General features: G+C 36.2%; 1 protein-coding gene across 1 annotated transcript in view; it reads right to left on the bottom strand.

Annotated features, from left to right (window-relative positions):
* Window positions 1–859: 859 nt before the first annotated feature.
* The window catches only part of LOC145675358 (E3 SUMO-protein ligase ZBED1-like), a 32,248-nt gene continuing 16,973 nt past the window's right edge, over window positions 860–16,134 (bottom strand). Inside the window, exon 2 of the mRNA XM_081745759.1 lies at window positions 860–2,231. Coding sequence (XP_081601885.1) covers window positions 860–2,231 — 1,372 coding nt within the window. The remainder of the gene's footprint in view (window positions 2,232–16,134) is intronic.

The raw sequence follows: 16,134 nt of genomic DNA on the forward strand, positions 1-16,134 counted from the left end.
TCTGTTTACTTACGCAGCGAAAAAAAAAGGTGCTGCAGTTTTCACCCTGAGCTTAAACCAAAGTTTGAGATATAAGCTCCCTAAACTTATATTAATATCTGCAGGTGAAACATTTGCCATCCACCAATACTAGTCAAACAAAAAGAAATACAAACTGCATGTATATGCATTGATTCATTGATATTGAAAGCGTTAGCAACAGTTAATTGAAATAAGAATACGTTATGGATGGATATTATTATTATGGGTTTAATTTGTACTTTATGAAAATTACCGTATTCATTCTGTATTTTATACATATTTTGTCCCATGTAAACTTAAAATTCAATGCAGAAATCGACGAAATTTCTCGGTCTGCGACACTGCTTAAGTAGCATCAATCAAACTACATGCTTCAAATTTCCATATTTTGCGAAAGTTATAAGTTAACGGACAGTTGTAGTTTTTTTAATGAAGCAAGTTCAAAAAGTTGAGTAACATTCAATTGGAAAATAATAGAATGTTATCTAAAACTAAAGAAAGATATCAAATAATTATATTCATTCACCTAAAATTGAATACTTTACTTACGCCAGTAACTAAACCTACATAAAATAAACCCTAAGGACAACGACTTTTATTAGATAAACACTAGTGAATTCTATCAATTCAAAACAAGAAAAGAAACGTAAGAAAATATGCCGAAAGGAAACTTAAAATGGTATTGATTGATATAGCTTAAGAAAAACTATCAAACTTTCACTAAACATAAATTTTACGAGTTGAGTTAGATTGTGAAATCGTATTTGCATATTGCATTTTAAGCGTTTATAGAGTTTTTTTAATTTAAATTTAATTCACCAGTGCAACTTGTGCCAACCTATTGCAGTTTGCAAGCGAATTTTTTTAGATTTCTGTTCAAAAATATTAACATCTCTGCATTTTCAGGGAGAAGTCTAGATCTACTGGCAGTAACGATATTACCAGCAAGTGAAAATACTCGTTCAGATTCGACTGAAGTTGCTGGAATCACCATGAATTTCTTAGCAAGACATGCTAATTTTTTAAGAAAATGTTCGTTAAGTTTCCACCATTCAAGGCTGTTGCCACTTTGCGAAAGACACTGATCTGATTTATAAAGAGTAAGCTCATCTGTTACATTAGGACTTTTTGAACACGATGGAAATATTCCAAGCAAATAGTCTAATGCTGATGACCCACCGGACGATTGCTGTGATAAATCGTCTTCTGATCCTTCAGATTCTACGAGCATATCATGAACCAATCTATGGATATTTGTTTGTATTTTAAAATTCAGAAATGGTAATAATTTGTACTTTGGGTCCAAGAATGTTGCTAATAGGTAACATTTCAGAACACTATTTGACAAAAAATCTGATGATTCAGAATCGCATAATGCATCGAGCTGAAGACGCTTTCCTAAGTCGACTGATATTGAAGATTTCAAGTTCTTAACAATTTCAGAATCTGAAGGACATTCCTTCAGGTGGTTAGAAATAAGACCATAGCCTAATAGTAAAGCAAAAGAAATGGAACACTTTTGATCACACATAACTGTTGTAGCCATTTGCAGTGGCTTCAGTACTGGAACGATATCTTCCATGATTTGCCAGTTGTCTTCAGTTAATTGTAAATTTCTTGCATCCATTGGTTTAGTGACATTTCTATCAGAGAACACTGCAATTATTGCTTCTCTTTGTTCCAGCAACCGTTCGATCATGGAATATACACTGTTCCAGCGAGTCTTTGTATGTTGAATAAGGCGATGCTGTGGTAACTTCAGAATTTCTTGTTTCTTTTCAAGCGCGACTGAAGCAGAAGTGCTATGTTTGAAGTGCCCTACCACTTTGCTACAGATTGAAATTATATTTGTTACCTCGCTTTTCTCTAAACTGGTCAGTATGGATCGCGGCAATGTATGTGCCAAACATGATACATTGTAAACCGGCAACAAACGTCCAGCATTAATCATATTCGATGCATTGTCGTGAACTAATGCAACTACTTTGTCTTTGATGCACCATTCCTCCATACACAGTTTAATAGCATTAGCTACATTTTCAGCTGTATGTCGTTCTTCTAGTTCAGTTGTCTTGAGAACAAAATCTTCTGTACAGAGGTTTCTATACAGAGCATGGCATGTCACTGTAATGTAAGAATCTGTTGCTCGAGACGTCCATATATCTGTCGTTAAAGCAACTACTTCTGCTTTAGCCTCTGTTGTACTTGCTCTTTCAGTTCAGAATAAAAAAGCTGCAAGCGTCTCCATAGTGTCCGCCTAGACGGTACGCTATAATTTGGTTCAAGAAAGGACATTAACTCCCGAAACCCTTTCCCTTCAATAAATGAAATTGGGAGTAGATCTGTTACTATCATGTTGCAATCCTTTTCGCAATCTGTTCTTCATGTTCTGGTGTCCAAGGCCGGCTATTTTTAAGATACTTTACTATTGATCTTTGTTCATATGTTCGCTTTTTATTGTGTGTTTGAGGAACTCTAATTACATCATCACGCGTTTCGTCATTGGTGACAGTTTCACAGGAAACTTTCACAGTAGTATATTCTGATATATTTGTGGCCTCAACACAGTCTTATGGTCCAGGAGAATCTTCAGAACTATCCGAATAGGAAGCTTCCACAAAGGTACTGTTAGAAAAGAAAATGACACAATATTATGTTTAAGATAAATCACAATGTAATTCTATGAACAAATTAAATATAAACTTATTTTAAAGACAAAATCAAAGTAATTATGAATATAAGCATTGAAACTTGTTTTAGTGTATTACTATTTGACTCATCAAGCCACTAAGTGGGTATGCATGCAACAGTTGTTTTGACAAATTTGCCTCAGGGAATTTGTTCGTACTTCCACTGTCTTGAAATTAGGGTGGTGGGAAAATGGATGGCGTTTTGGTCACCAGCATCCTTGTGGTAAGTTATCAGAGAAGGAAAAATATCTTCCATAAAAAAGGAGATTCCATTCCATCTCGCCTAACGATTTATCAGTCACTGATATCTCCAAGAGAAGAATGTAAGCTATTATAGGTGAGATGGGAATTCACATTTTGCCTAATCCCTTCTCGCCTAAAATGGCGGTAAGATACAAGAAGCGAATTTCTGCACTAAAGAGAGAATTCCTCTACTAGCATTTTAACCAGATATTTTAATCAATATTTCAATTTCTGTCAACTACAATATAAATATTTAATAAGTACTATAAAACAAGAAAGCATAGGGGAGGGGGACGATGAAGTAGATGTAGTTCACTTTTAGTTTGTTTTGGGAAAACTGGAAGGTGCTTAGCAGACAGGAGCTAATCAGAAACAGGATAGAAATATACAGTGTTTTAAAACAACACTGACAACGTTTGGGAGCAGATTCCTGACCAAGATAAGACAAAAAGTATAGACCAACCTGGGTGTACAAATACTTCCTTTCGGTACTATGACCAGCCAAAAATATGTCGGAAGATGCAAAAAAAAAAAAAAAAAAAACATAACTCGAGAACAAAATATCGGATCGAAGTTGGGGGAAAGGGAATGTTTATTATTTTTAGCCGTAGTTTCCATTAATACACAACTCGATGTGGTACAGGGCGGGGGCAAGGGTCACCCCAAAGAAATTGAAGAAATCCTGGGATATTTTATTAAACGTTGAGTATAATGACATACGATTAAACTAATTAAACTAAAGACGATGTTTCAACTAACAAAAGTCTTAGAACGTGGTACAAGTTACAAGAACCTTGTTAGAATTCGAAAAAGGAAAGATAAGTATATTTGACTGATCTACTTTGTCTCAGTACAGAATTGACTATCGAGGAAGAACTGAAATTATATGAAATCCAAAACGTTTAAATATTATGCCTTCTAGGCTAATGAAGACAGAGAAATCACTCACGGCTATGTGGGTAGCATACGGGACTTTGGCATAGGAGACGTGGCTCCGATTCCCGGCAGGAACGCAAGCGGTTTGAATCTCACGTTAATTCGTAGCTCCATGACTCATATAACTTTGCTACCGAAGGAATGCTAAACACAAATCCGATCCAATAATACAGACAGGTAATAGATGGAAGCTAATTGTTGGAAAATAATTCGTGAAATGAGAATGTAAGTGAAAACAGATAATCCCGAGAAGACTCACTGGTACGATGGTATCCACCACGAACTTTTATAACCTGGGATCGAACGAGGTCCATCTCGCACCAGAAGTAAGCGCTCTATCACTAAGCCATCGTGACCCTACTTTGGAGAAAACACTATGATTCTGACCGAAGTATCGGTCTAGAAAATATTGTGTGTGATAAACCAATATAACTTATTAGAAATACAAACAGTCAGAATGTGGAACTTCTTTCGTTCGGGTCGAATGATTTTCGATAAGTACCTCGCATATGATAAATAATACAAAATAGCAGCAACGTGAGAACAGCAGCCAACAGTTCTGTTCACGAAAACCGAAATTGTTCCAATGTTGGACGGAAACAGTGATGAGGATTAATTTCTTTCTATTCATTCTTTACCCGGGAACACATAGGGAAATTTTACACACGTGCTTACATAGTGGGGTGCTCTAGCACCCCATAAGTATATGTGGATCTCTTGTAGATTTTTTTTTAATTTTTGAAAGAAACACATTTTCACCTTTCTTAAGAAGCATTTAATGAATAATTTCTTGAAGTACACCTCAGTTTTGATTACACACAGTTGCCACAAACAAACTTCTTGTGTTCAGCGCAAATTGGCTTGCTGCACGTTTTTTTCAGTATCTTGATCACCTACCTCCTCTTCTTCAAGCCACTTTCGAATCTGTGCGTCGTCTGGAACCTTCGAGGATGAAGCCTTGCAAGTCCACATGATTGTAAAGCCAACCTACACTCAATGTCTTATCTCTAATGAAAGTGACGTATCAAAAAATACGTGAACACACAGGCGGGGTGCCACAACACCCCAAACATCAAAATAACACACTTTTTCCGACTTCTGACTAAACTTTGTCTGTGCAATGGAACGGCGCACCCCTCTCTGCTGCAGTCAGATGATAAACTAGGAATACACAAGAGGGTAGCACCGTCAGTGGCATATTCCTTATTTCCACACTGTTTAAACACCGAGTGGGGTGCGTGAGCACCCCCCTATGTGTTCCCGGGCTTATTTGATCATATTAAACACACATATACAGTAATACCATCGAAACAAACTAAACACATGAATAGCTATTAACAACAGGCATATTATTAAAAAACTGTTACAAAAAAAGAACAATTACTAAAGAAAGATCTATATGTATCACAGAACATTGATTATGTGCACAATTAACACAAAATGCGGGAATGTATAATTTCAGTTGATGTACAGCAGTGGTGTAGCCAAAGGAGGTGTGAACATGGTCGAGAATCCCCTTCATCCTCAGAGACCAATTACCGTTAAAACAAAAAATACTTTTTATCATAAGATTCCAATGTTATAACAACTTCATCTCCTCCCCCATTCAAAGGTATTGGTTATCCTAGTGGTGTACAGTGTGTATCATACGTATACCACATAGATGCTGACCTATGTATGATCTGTCAGGAAAGTAAATGTACACCTATTTTTCGAGTCTGGCATTCCTGCGCTCCATCCGTGGAGAGTATGAGAATTAAATCAATCAAATGTTTACTGAGGGGCAAAATGAAAAGCTTAATCTGAATAAGACATTGCAGAGGGGCACAAGCTGTGAATACGAATAGTGCATTGTGTAAATAAAAGACGACACCGAAAGAGAAAGCCAGAAACAGCTGTTAAACTTACAAAAAAAGAGTAAAAATTGTCGAAGTGGGAACATAAAACACATATACAACAAATACGCCGACAACTAAACGGTCACCATGCCATGATCTTGGTGCAGTGGTTAAGGTACTGGCTTACAAATGCAAAGGACGCAAGTTCGAATCCTTGGCAAGGACATTTTTAAAAAAAATTTGTTAATAATACATACAACTCATGAGAGATGGTAAAAGAGGTCGTATTTACTTTTTCGTAGCAATTATTATTGGTAATGTTTAGTACTGATAATACTTTTTGTCTTTACGTATTGCTTTTGTTCTTGTCTTCATTTCGAAAGAGAAGAATACCCGAACAAATGCCACCAAAATTCCTCATATTTTGAATCTAACGCCATTTGCAATTAGTAAAGAATAAAAATTGAACGTTCCGAAGTAGCTGCAAAAAGTAAAAGGAAAAACATGGAAGTCGACCATACTCATGGTTACTAAAAATACAATTTCTACATGCCTTACACCTCCCGACCACGTTTCTACGTTAGCAAGTAAGAGGCTTGTGTTTAGGTTAGGCTCGTCAATACGTTTTGCAAAGGGTTTAGCTCTGACGCACCACAGGTGCGAGAAGGGAGAAAAAAACTTTTTCTCTCTCCCTCTGTGTGTCTATTTATCTATGTATTTGTATATATATAACACTATTTGTGAATGCCATAACCACCCTAATTTTCAGCGGATTGAGACGAAACTTGGCACAAACATTAATTGTTGAAATATCGTGATGAGTTCGTTAACCAGAATAATCAGATGAAAATGTTCAAAATGGTGGCCCTTCAAACTCTTAAAAAGTTCCAAGGGAATCAAATTTCGCCCATAAATAGGTATTCAGAAAGTTTGAATAAATTTTCCTCTTTTACTGAAATATTTGTGTGCAGAAACTTATTGAAATATTGGACCCGATTAATCGCCTAAAGAAGGTTCACGCCCTTTCGCTACGGTCAGTTTTTTTCTTTTTTCTTTTTTTTTGCAGGAGGGGGTTATCTTCCTATTGGAACAAGATGATTGTTACTGATGATATGAAATTACACATTGAAAGTGAAGTAACTTGTGTAACGTGTTATTTGAAAGAATAATATAATAAATGTGCATTCCTCTAACACAGAGAACTGTAAATCGTATATTTCGAGTTCGGGAGCCTGAATGGCGAGGAGTGTTGTTTGATTTGCTTTTTAGTAACACATTGCATTGCAAATAAAGGTAGGCAACATTACTGGTAAGTAAAACAACAACAACAATAATAATAATAATAATAATAATAATAATAATAATAATAATAATAATAATAATAATAATAGGTGTTGTTTGTGGCAAGGCAATATCTTCCTCAGTTCTTCTTCAAACGTAATGATTGTAACGCCATATCTTCCTTACAAACAAAATATTAGCAATTTATATCGAGAGAACGGGAAACTGTAGAGCGATGGGACCAACGTTGGACAGTATGCACTCATAGTACTCAGAAAAGTAAGCGATTTCAATGCAAAAGGAACGAAGAGTCATTGTCATGGGTACTCATGGGGCCACGGCAGAGCCCTCTTTAGGCAAAATGTCGATAGCTTATATCGAGAAAACAGGAGGTGATACTGGGATGGGACCAACGTTGGACAATGTGGACCCATAAGGCGCATCGAAAAAATTAGGGAGGCGGGCGCCAGCCAGCCTTACTTACTTCCACACAATAATATAAAATTACGTTGTCGAAATACACACACGAGTTAGCTACTAATATTTCATATTATTATTATTATTATTATTATTATTATTATTATTATTATTATTATTATTATTATTATCTACAGCGTCTTTTCATTACGTGAGCATGTTTGACATGAAACCAAAGAGAAAATCCATCCTGTAGCGAAAAGAAACAATACTTTCTCTCAAATGGATAAAATATCAAGCCGAGATTGATTCGAACTCGCATGGACGGCGCGAAAAGCCAGTGCTTTGTCCACTATTTTTTTAACTGACTCACCGAACGCGTTTCAGTAACTTACTTATTGCTAATTTTACTTGCTTCACTCGTTTAACTTGCTTTTTCTAATAACTTATAACGACAGGGACACGAACACAGAAACATCGAGAACAGTTAAAAATGATAGATGCTCTCCCGCCGAGATTCGAACCCGAGACTCCATACACCCAAGGCTCACGTGCTAGCCTCTAGACCAGCGGCGATGGCAACGCTCACTTCCTGTGTCGTTAGGGATTACGACCACTGTATTGCCAGCTATCACTTCTGTGGGTTGTATACTATGATCACATGTTTCTTCTTTGCTGGAAGAGTAAAACCTACATGAGGTATTTAGACCTACATGCTCTGCATATAATGTAATAAAAGGGTCATGGTGTCGGATTTTAATACATGACGTATTGCAGTATACAACATGCTTTGCATTACTTGTTTGTTTGTAGACAGCTACTAGCTTAGTGTTCTGAAAGGTTGTGTATAAACTAGGGATAGCCGTTCCGGAATTATTAGTTTTCGGACTCGCGAAAGTAAAGCCGGACAAATTCCGGAATTCGGAAAATTCCAATTTTGTAATAATTTCGGAATTCGGAAAAATCCGGAATTTATAAATTTCTGATTTCGTTAACATTCCGGAATTCGGAAAATCCGTATTTTTTTGAAAGTCGGAGTTTTTCTCAATTCCGGAATTTTCTAAATTCCGGATTCTTTCCGAGTTCCGAAATTCTTCTGAATTCCGGAGTATAACTGAATTCCATAATTTTGCGAAATCCGGAAAGTGAAAGTTCCGCTTCCGAAAAATGAATTTATTTTGGTTAATATGAATCGTGGCGGAAATAAGTCTTTGACCAGGTAATGGCGACTGCTTTGAAAGAAATGAGAATTCAATCTGTCATATTTGTAGTTTCATGTGGAGAAAGAACGAACTTGTGAACCAGTGGTTTAAGAAAAACTCAAGTTATTAATATAAACTTTGCCGACTTCATAAAAGAAATACGAAAGACATTTTGAATCGAAAAATATAACATACAAGTTTGCAAGCGGAGACAAAGAAACCTAACGTAACCAGACTAAAGACGGATCGTTTACCGCGTAGCGATCGCGGTTCAGTGGTCAAGGTGCTTCTGCGAATGCACGTTGCAATTTTTTTTTCTTACTTTAGAATTTTTGATGGCGATTGATCAGCGACAACATACGTTTTATTATATTCAGATATTTGAATACTCGGATGTTTCAATACTTGAACTATCAAATCTTCAGGAATAATAATAGTAATAATAATTATTATTATTATCTCGTAGAAGATTAAAAGCTAGAAGCTAAATTATCGCTTAGGTCATACCATTACAAGGAGAAACGTGACATTTGGAAAGAATATTTCGGTTTGGTTTAATGTTGCTCATGAGAAGAGGAGTTTCTCATCTCGTTTCTAAAACAAATAAAATAACATGAGAATTAACATTTTACATTCGAGACGGGTCAGGGCTAAATCAAAATTTTCGTCTCTCTTTGGAGATGAGAATCGAGACGAGACGAAAAGTATCGTAAACATTTCCCGTCTTGTCTCGATTCTCGAAATAGTGTATGTCCATTCTTTAAGTAACAATTGCTCTGTAGACTGAATCTCATAGGCTATTTCATTACATTGTATTTCAGAGCTCATTGAATTATGCTCTGTGTAGGTATTTTTGTAGCAAAGCTTTTATATTTACCTCTGCATATTCTAAAAATTAGTTTATTATATGCCTTACTGTCGCATGATATTCAGTTATATTTATTACAGTTATTTTCCTCAAAACATACAGTAGAATACTTTCTACATGAAACTTCAATAAAAGGTTCTAGTTTAAAATGTTGGTAGTTGCAGAGGTGTGTCTTGAAGGTACGGAACCCTTTCCCCGAAATCTCTACTTTTAAGTAAGTTTTGCCAAATTTCAGGGCAAGTTTAAAACTATTATTATTATTATTATTATTATTATTATTATTATTATTATTATTATTATTATTATAATATCAACTCCATGTATAATCTTTAAAAGATATACGGTTTGTATCTGAATAGTAAAAGCTAATTGACTGTCGATCTCGGTTGTCTGGAAGTCTTCAGGAGGCAAGGACATCGGTCACGTTCTGGGTTTGAGTTCCGAAGGGGCAAGTATTCGGGTTCGAGCAAAAAATTGTTAAAAGTTATAGGCTTCATCCAAACATATTCAAAATAGCTGGGACCGGGTTTGGGCTTCTCAACGGCTCGAGCGGCTCGGCTTACAGCTCATTCAATATCGAACCGAATCGAGAAGTGAGCCGAGCCAACAGCTCACCACACCGAGCCGATTTGAGCCATCGGCTTAGTTGAGCTGAGTCGAAACGTGCTGATGAACTAGTTTCAACTTAGCTGGCTCAAACCGGTTCACATGAGCCGAGTAGGTGACCCATCCCAACCGAGAAAGCTCGAGCCATCGGCTCAATTGAGCTGAGTCGATGGCTTGTTCCAACTAAGCCGGCTCGGGTCATCGGCTCATTCCAACCGAGCCGACTCGAGCTGTTCGCTCAGTTGATACGAGCCGAGCCGGTTGATATCACTACCCGAGTTGGTCTTCTGCTTGGGCTCAAGAATTCGACCGTGCAGATCTCAGCCTTGATTTTAAGAACTACATTATATACTTATATTGGTGATTACGACATTTGAGGCTGTCTCGTAATAATAATAATAATAATAATAATAATAAACTCTTGTCTTCTCGTTATCTAGACGAGACGAGATACACTAAAATTGCCCCACGAGATGCACTAAAATTACGGGATGAGACGCACCTCTGTCGTGAGCAACACTAAAAGTATTCCACATTATTGCTTACATTTCTCATGGCTTTTGCTTTCCAGTCTGATCAGGCCAATATTTCAAAACGAGTTAAAACGAGCTGAACGAGCGAGAGAGCCATTATCAAACTCAACTCAACTCGAAACTAGACCTCGAAAACAGCGACTTGGCTCGGAACTCAATTCAAGAAAATTACCTTTGACTCGACTCAAATTGTACTCGAGTTGAATTGAATTTTGGCTCGACTTGTGCTCATCCCTATTCGTGTTTGTATTTTATGTTTCCACTTCAACAATGTCTACTCTTTTTTCTCCTTTTACCTGCTGTTTCTGGATTTCTCTTTCGGTGTCGTCCTTTATTTACACCGTGCACTATTCTTATTCCCAGCTTGTGACCCGCTTCAATGTCTTATTCAGTTTAGGCTTTTCTTCTTACATTGACTTCACATGTGATTGATTTAATTCTCACTTTCCGCGCACGACCGATGAAAATGTTTTATTATTATTATTATTATTATTATTATTATTATTATTATTATTATTATTATTATTATTATTATTATTATTATTATTATTATTATTATTATACTATTGAACTTGCACGGCGAAATTACTGTATAATACGATATCATTTCTGTAATTTTACTCCATTGTATGTTATTTAGTTTATTAATGGGCACTAAATTGTCTCCAGATCAACGAATAAATTAACTACGGCATGCACTTTGGTGGAAATATCATTGCAATAAGATTATTGGTTCGTTCCAAACATGTTCATGTAATGAAATTTCCACCAAAGTGCATGCCGTAGTTAATTTATTCGTTGATCTGGAGACAATTTAGTGCCCATTAATAAATTAAATAACATACAATAGAATAAAATTACTAAAATGATATCGTATTATACAGTAATTTCGCCGTGCAAGTTCAATAGTATAATAATAATAATAATAATAATAATAATAATAATAATAATAATAATAATAATAATAATAATAATAATAATAATAATAAAAAAACATTTTCATCGGTCGTGCGCGGAAAGTGAGAATTAAATCAATCACATGTCAAGTCAATGTAAGGAGAAAAGCCTAAACTGAATAAGACATTGAAGCGGGTCACAAGCTGGGAATAAGAATAGTGCACCGTGTAAATGAAGGACGACACCGAAAGAGAAATCCAGAAACAATAGGTAAACGAAGAAAAAAAGAGTAAAAATTGTTGAAGTGGAAACAAAATACAAATACGAATAGGGATGAGCAGGAGTCGAGCCAAAATTCGACTCGACTCGAGTTCAATCCGAGTCGAGTCAAAGGTATTTTTCTTGTAGTACTTAAAATTATACTGTAGTTCTTAAAATTAAGGCTGAGACCTGCACGGTCGAATTCTTGAGCCCAAGCAGAAGACCAACTCGGGTAGTGATATCAACCGACTCGGCTCGTATCAACTGAGCGAAGTTTTGTATTACTATACATCTGCTTCCGCCCCTGTCAAATCTGGTCGATCTCGTTGACGCGACATATTTGCTTTGTTATACCCCTCTCTTCGTTTACTGAACAAAACAGTAACTATTCTGAAATATACTACTGCGCATGCCTTGTAGATAAATATTTCTGATGCCAATAGTTTCCGTTTTGTCCAAGGAATGTTCTTTTTCTTATTCCCAGCATGACCCTTTTATTACATTATATGAAGAGCATGTAGGTCTAAATACCTCATGTATTACATATAATGTAGGTTTAACTCTTCCAGCAAAGAAGAAACATGTGATCATAGTATACAACCCACAGAAGTGATAGCTGGCAAGACAGTGGTCGTAATCCCTAACGACACAGGGAGAGAGTGGTGCCCTTCCCGCTGGTCTAGTCGCTAGCACATGCGCCTTTGGTATATGGAGTTCCGGGTTCGATTCCCGGCGGGAGAGCATCTATGATTTTTAACTGTTCTCGATGTTTCTGTGTTCGTGTCTCTGTCGTTATAAGTTATTAGAAAAAGCAAGTTAAACGAGTGAAGCAAGTAAAATTAGCAATAAGTAAGTTACTGAAACACGTTCAGTGAGTCAGTTAAAAAAAAAAGTAGACAAAGCACTGGCTTTTCGCGCCGTCCATGCGAGTTCGAATTAATCTCGGCTTGATTTTTTATCCATTTGAGAGAAAATATTGCTTCTTTACGCTACAGGTAGTCCACTCTTTTCGTATTTTTCGCTGTCGTTCACAGTTAAAGTAACTGACTATTATTCTTTCTACGAATGATGGATCTTCTCTTTGGCTTCATGTCAAACACGCACACGTAATGAAAAGACGCTGTCGATAATATTAATAATAATAATAATATGAAACATTAGTAGCTAACTCGTGTGTGTATTTCGACAACATAATTTTATATTATTATGTGGAAATAAGTAAGGCTGGCTGGCGCCCCCCCTATTTTTTTCGATGCGCTTTATGGGTCCACGGTGTCCAAAGTTGGTCCCATCCCAGTATCACCTCTCGATATAAGTTATTGACACTTTGCCTAAAGAGGGCTCTGCCGTGGCCCCATGACTACCCATGACAATGACTCTTCGTTCCTTTTGCATTGAAATCGCTTACTTTTCTGAGTACTATGAGTGCATACTGTCCAACGTTGGTCCCATCGCTCTACAGTTTCTCGTTCTCTCGATATAAATTGCTAATATTTTGTTTGTAAGGGAGATATGGCGTTACAATCATTACGTTTGAAGAAGAATTGATTAAGATATTACCTTGCCACAAACAACATCTATTATTATTATTATTATTATTATTATTATTATTATTATTATTATTATTATTATTATTATTATTATTATTATTATTATTATTATTATTATTATTATTTTACTTACCAGTAATGTTGCCTACCTTTATTTGCAATGCAATGTGTTACTAAAAAGCAAATCAAATAACACTCCTCGCCATTCAGGCTCCCGAACTCGAAATATATGATTTACAGTTCTCTGTGTTAGAGAAATGCACATTTATTATATTATTCTTTCAAATAACACGTTACACAAGTTACTTCACTTTCAATGTGTAATTTCATATCATCACTGACAATCATCTTGTTCCAATAGGAAAATAACCCCCTCCTGCAAAAAAAAAAAGAAAAAAAAACTGACCGTAGTGAAAGGGCGTGAACCTTCTTTAGGCGATTAATCGGGTCCAATATTTCAATAAGTTTCTGCACACAAATATTTCAGTAAAAGAGGAAAATTTATTCAAATTTTCTGACTACCTATTTATGGGCGAAATTTGGTTCCCTTGGAACTTTTTAAGAGCTTGAAGGGCCACCATTTTGAACATTTTCATCTGATTATTCTGGTTAACGAACTCATCAAGATATTTCAACAATTAATGTTTGTGCCAAGTTTCGACTCAATCCGCTGAAAATTAGGGTGGTTATGGCATTCACAAATAGCGTTATATATATACAAATAGATAGATAAGTAGACACACAGAGGGAGAGAGAAAAAGTGTTTTTCTCCCTTCTCGCACCTGTGGTGCGTCAGAGCTAAACCCTTTGCAAAACGTATTGACCAACCTAACCTAAACACAAACCTCTTACTTGCTAACGTAGAAACGTGGTCGGGAGGTGAAAGGCATGTAGAAATTGTATTTTTAATAACCATGAGTATGGTCCACTTCCATGTTTTTCTTTTTACTTTTTGCAGCTACATCGGAACGTTCAATTTTTATTCTTCACTAATTGCAAATGGCGTTTACATTCAAAATATGAGGAATTTTGGTGGCATTTGTTCGGATATTATTCTCTTTCGAAATGAAGACAAGAACAAAAGCAATACGCAAAGACAAAAAGTATTAACAGTACTACACATTACCGATAATAATTGCTACGAAAAACTAAATACGACCTCTTTTACCATCTCTCATGAGTTGTATGTATTATTAACAAAAATTTTTAAAATGTCCTCGCTTAAGATTCGAACTTGCGTCCTTTGCATTTGTAAGCCAGCACCTTAACCACTACACCAAGATCATGGCATGGTGATTGTTTAGTTGTCGGCGTATTTGTTGTATATGTGTTTTATGTTCCCACTTCGACAATTTTTACTCTTTTTTTGTAAATTTAACAGCTGTTTCTGGCTTTCTCTTTCGGTGTCGTCCTTTATTTACACAATGCGCTATTCGTATTCACAGCTTGTGCCCCTCTGCAATGTCTTATTCAGATTAAGCTTTTCATTTTGCCCCTCAGTAAACAATTGATTGATTTAATTCTCATACTCTCCACGGATGGAGCGCAGGAATGCCAGACTCGAAAAATAGGTGTACATTTACTTTCCTGACAGATCATACATTTGCCTTTTTTTCACTATGAGGTACACTTGCGAACAAAATGAAAACAATATATGTTGTTAGGGACCCTCTCAAGAAAAAGCTGGCAAAAATTGTGGGTGTCCCAGTTAATCTTCTAATAATTTTTTTTTTGAAAATTTAAACAAAATACCAATTTTCAACCTCAAAATATTAAAAAAAATATTTTCCGACTTTCCTCTTGGTGAGAACACCTAACATCTTTTTTTCATGCAAATCGGTTGAGCCGTTAAAAAAAATCAATTTTCCTTCCCCCCTCCTAACACCCCTCCAAAAGCGCTTGGGGGGCTGAAACTTTTGGAAACCGAGTTTCTCATAAATGTTAATCGATACTGTAAATTTGGTGCAGATATGCTTGGGGGAGCTTTCACATCCTTATTCCGCTAAGCCCTTTTTTCCAAAGTAACTGTAACGGTAACGCGTTACAAATTTCTAAGGAATATATCTATACTAAACGCAATGTTAACTTGAGAGCCGCATCACAATCGCATTAATACATATCGGCGCGCGAACCTTTTCACAGGGAAGCCTTTGTATATATATATGTGTGTGTTTTGGTTTGGCTCTCAGTCGCCAGGGTTTCAACTGGCGCTGTTCTGAGTTTCAGCTGTTATGCGCGGAGCGATGATTTCTCGTCCTTTTCCTGCCGCTTACAAAAAATATGTTTCTTGGTCTATTTGTTTTAATAATTCATGAAGATACGACAATAGTAATAAATGTATTATAAATTCGCACGCCATGTATTTGCAATCCTCACAATTAAAACCCGAGAGCATGAAAACTATTTTGCTTATTCATTTCAATTGATTAAGGTAAGAAAGGATAAGAAATGAAGTTATTCTCATATATCTACCTGGAGAAGGTCAATCATAAACAGAAACATACGAGCAGCCACCCTCCCACACAATAAATTAAAAATACGATTTTTTTTTTCTAAAAGCACAGCAACTCTACATTGACACTGAATAAACCACAGCGAACCGGCAACAATCATATTAACAATTTCTTCAATAGTTGTGTCTGCATATTTTTCTCTTAGTCGAGCGTACAAATTGTTGGCAATTTACTTTGCTTGACTTTAAAGAGGTTTCCCTTCCTCGTGTTTGCGATAATACTGAGAAGATGATAATTCGGATTAATTCATATTTTCAACTACGCGCTTAACACTCTTC

This window comes from Thermobia domestica, chromosome 18 (genome assembly GCF_964235325.1).
Source record: "Thermobia domestica chromosome 18, izTheDome1.hap1.1, whole genome shotgun sequence".
NCBI lineage: Eukaryota > Metazoa > Arthropoda > Insecta > Zygentoma > Lepismatidae > Thermobia > Thermobia domestica.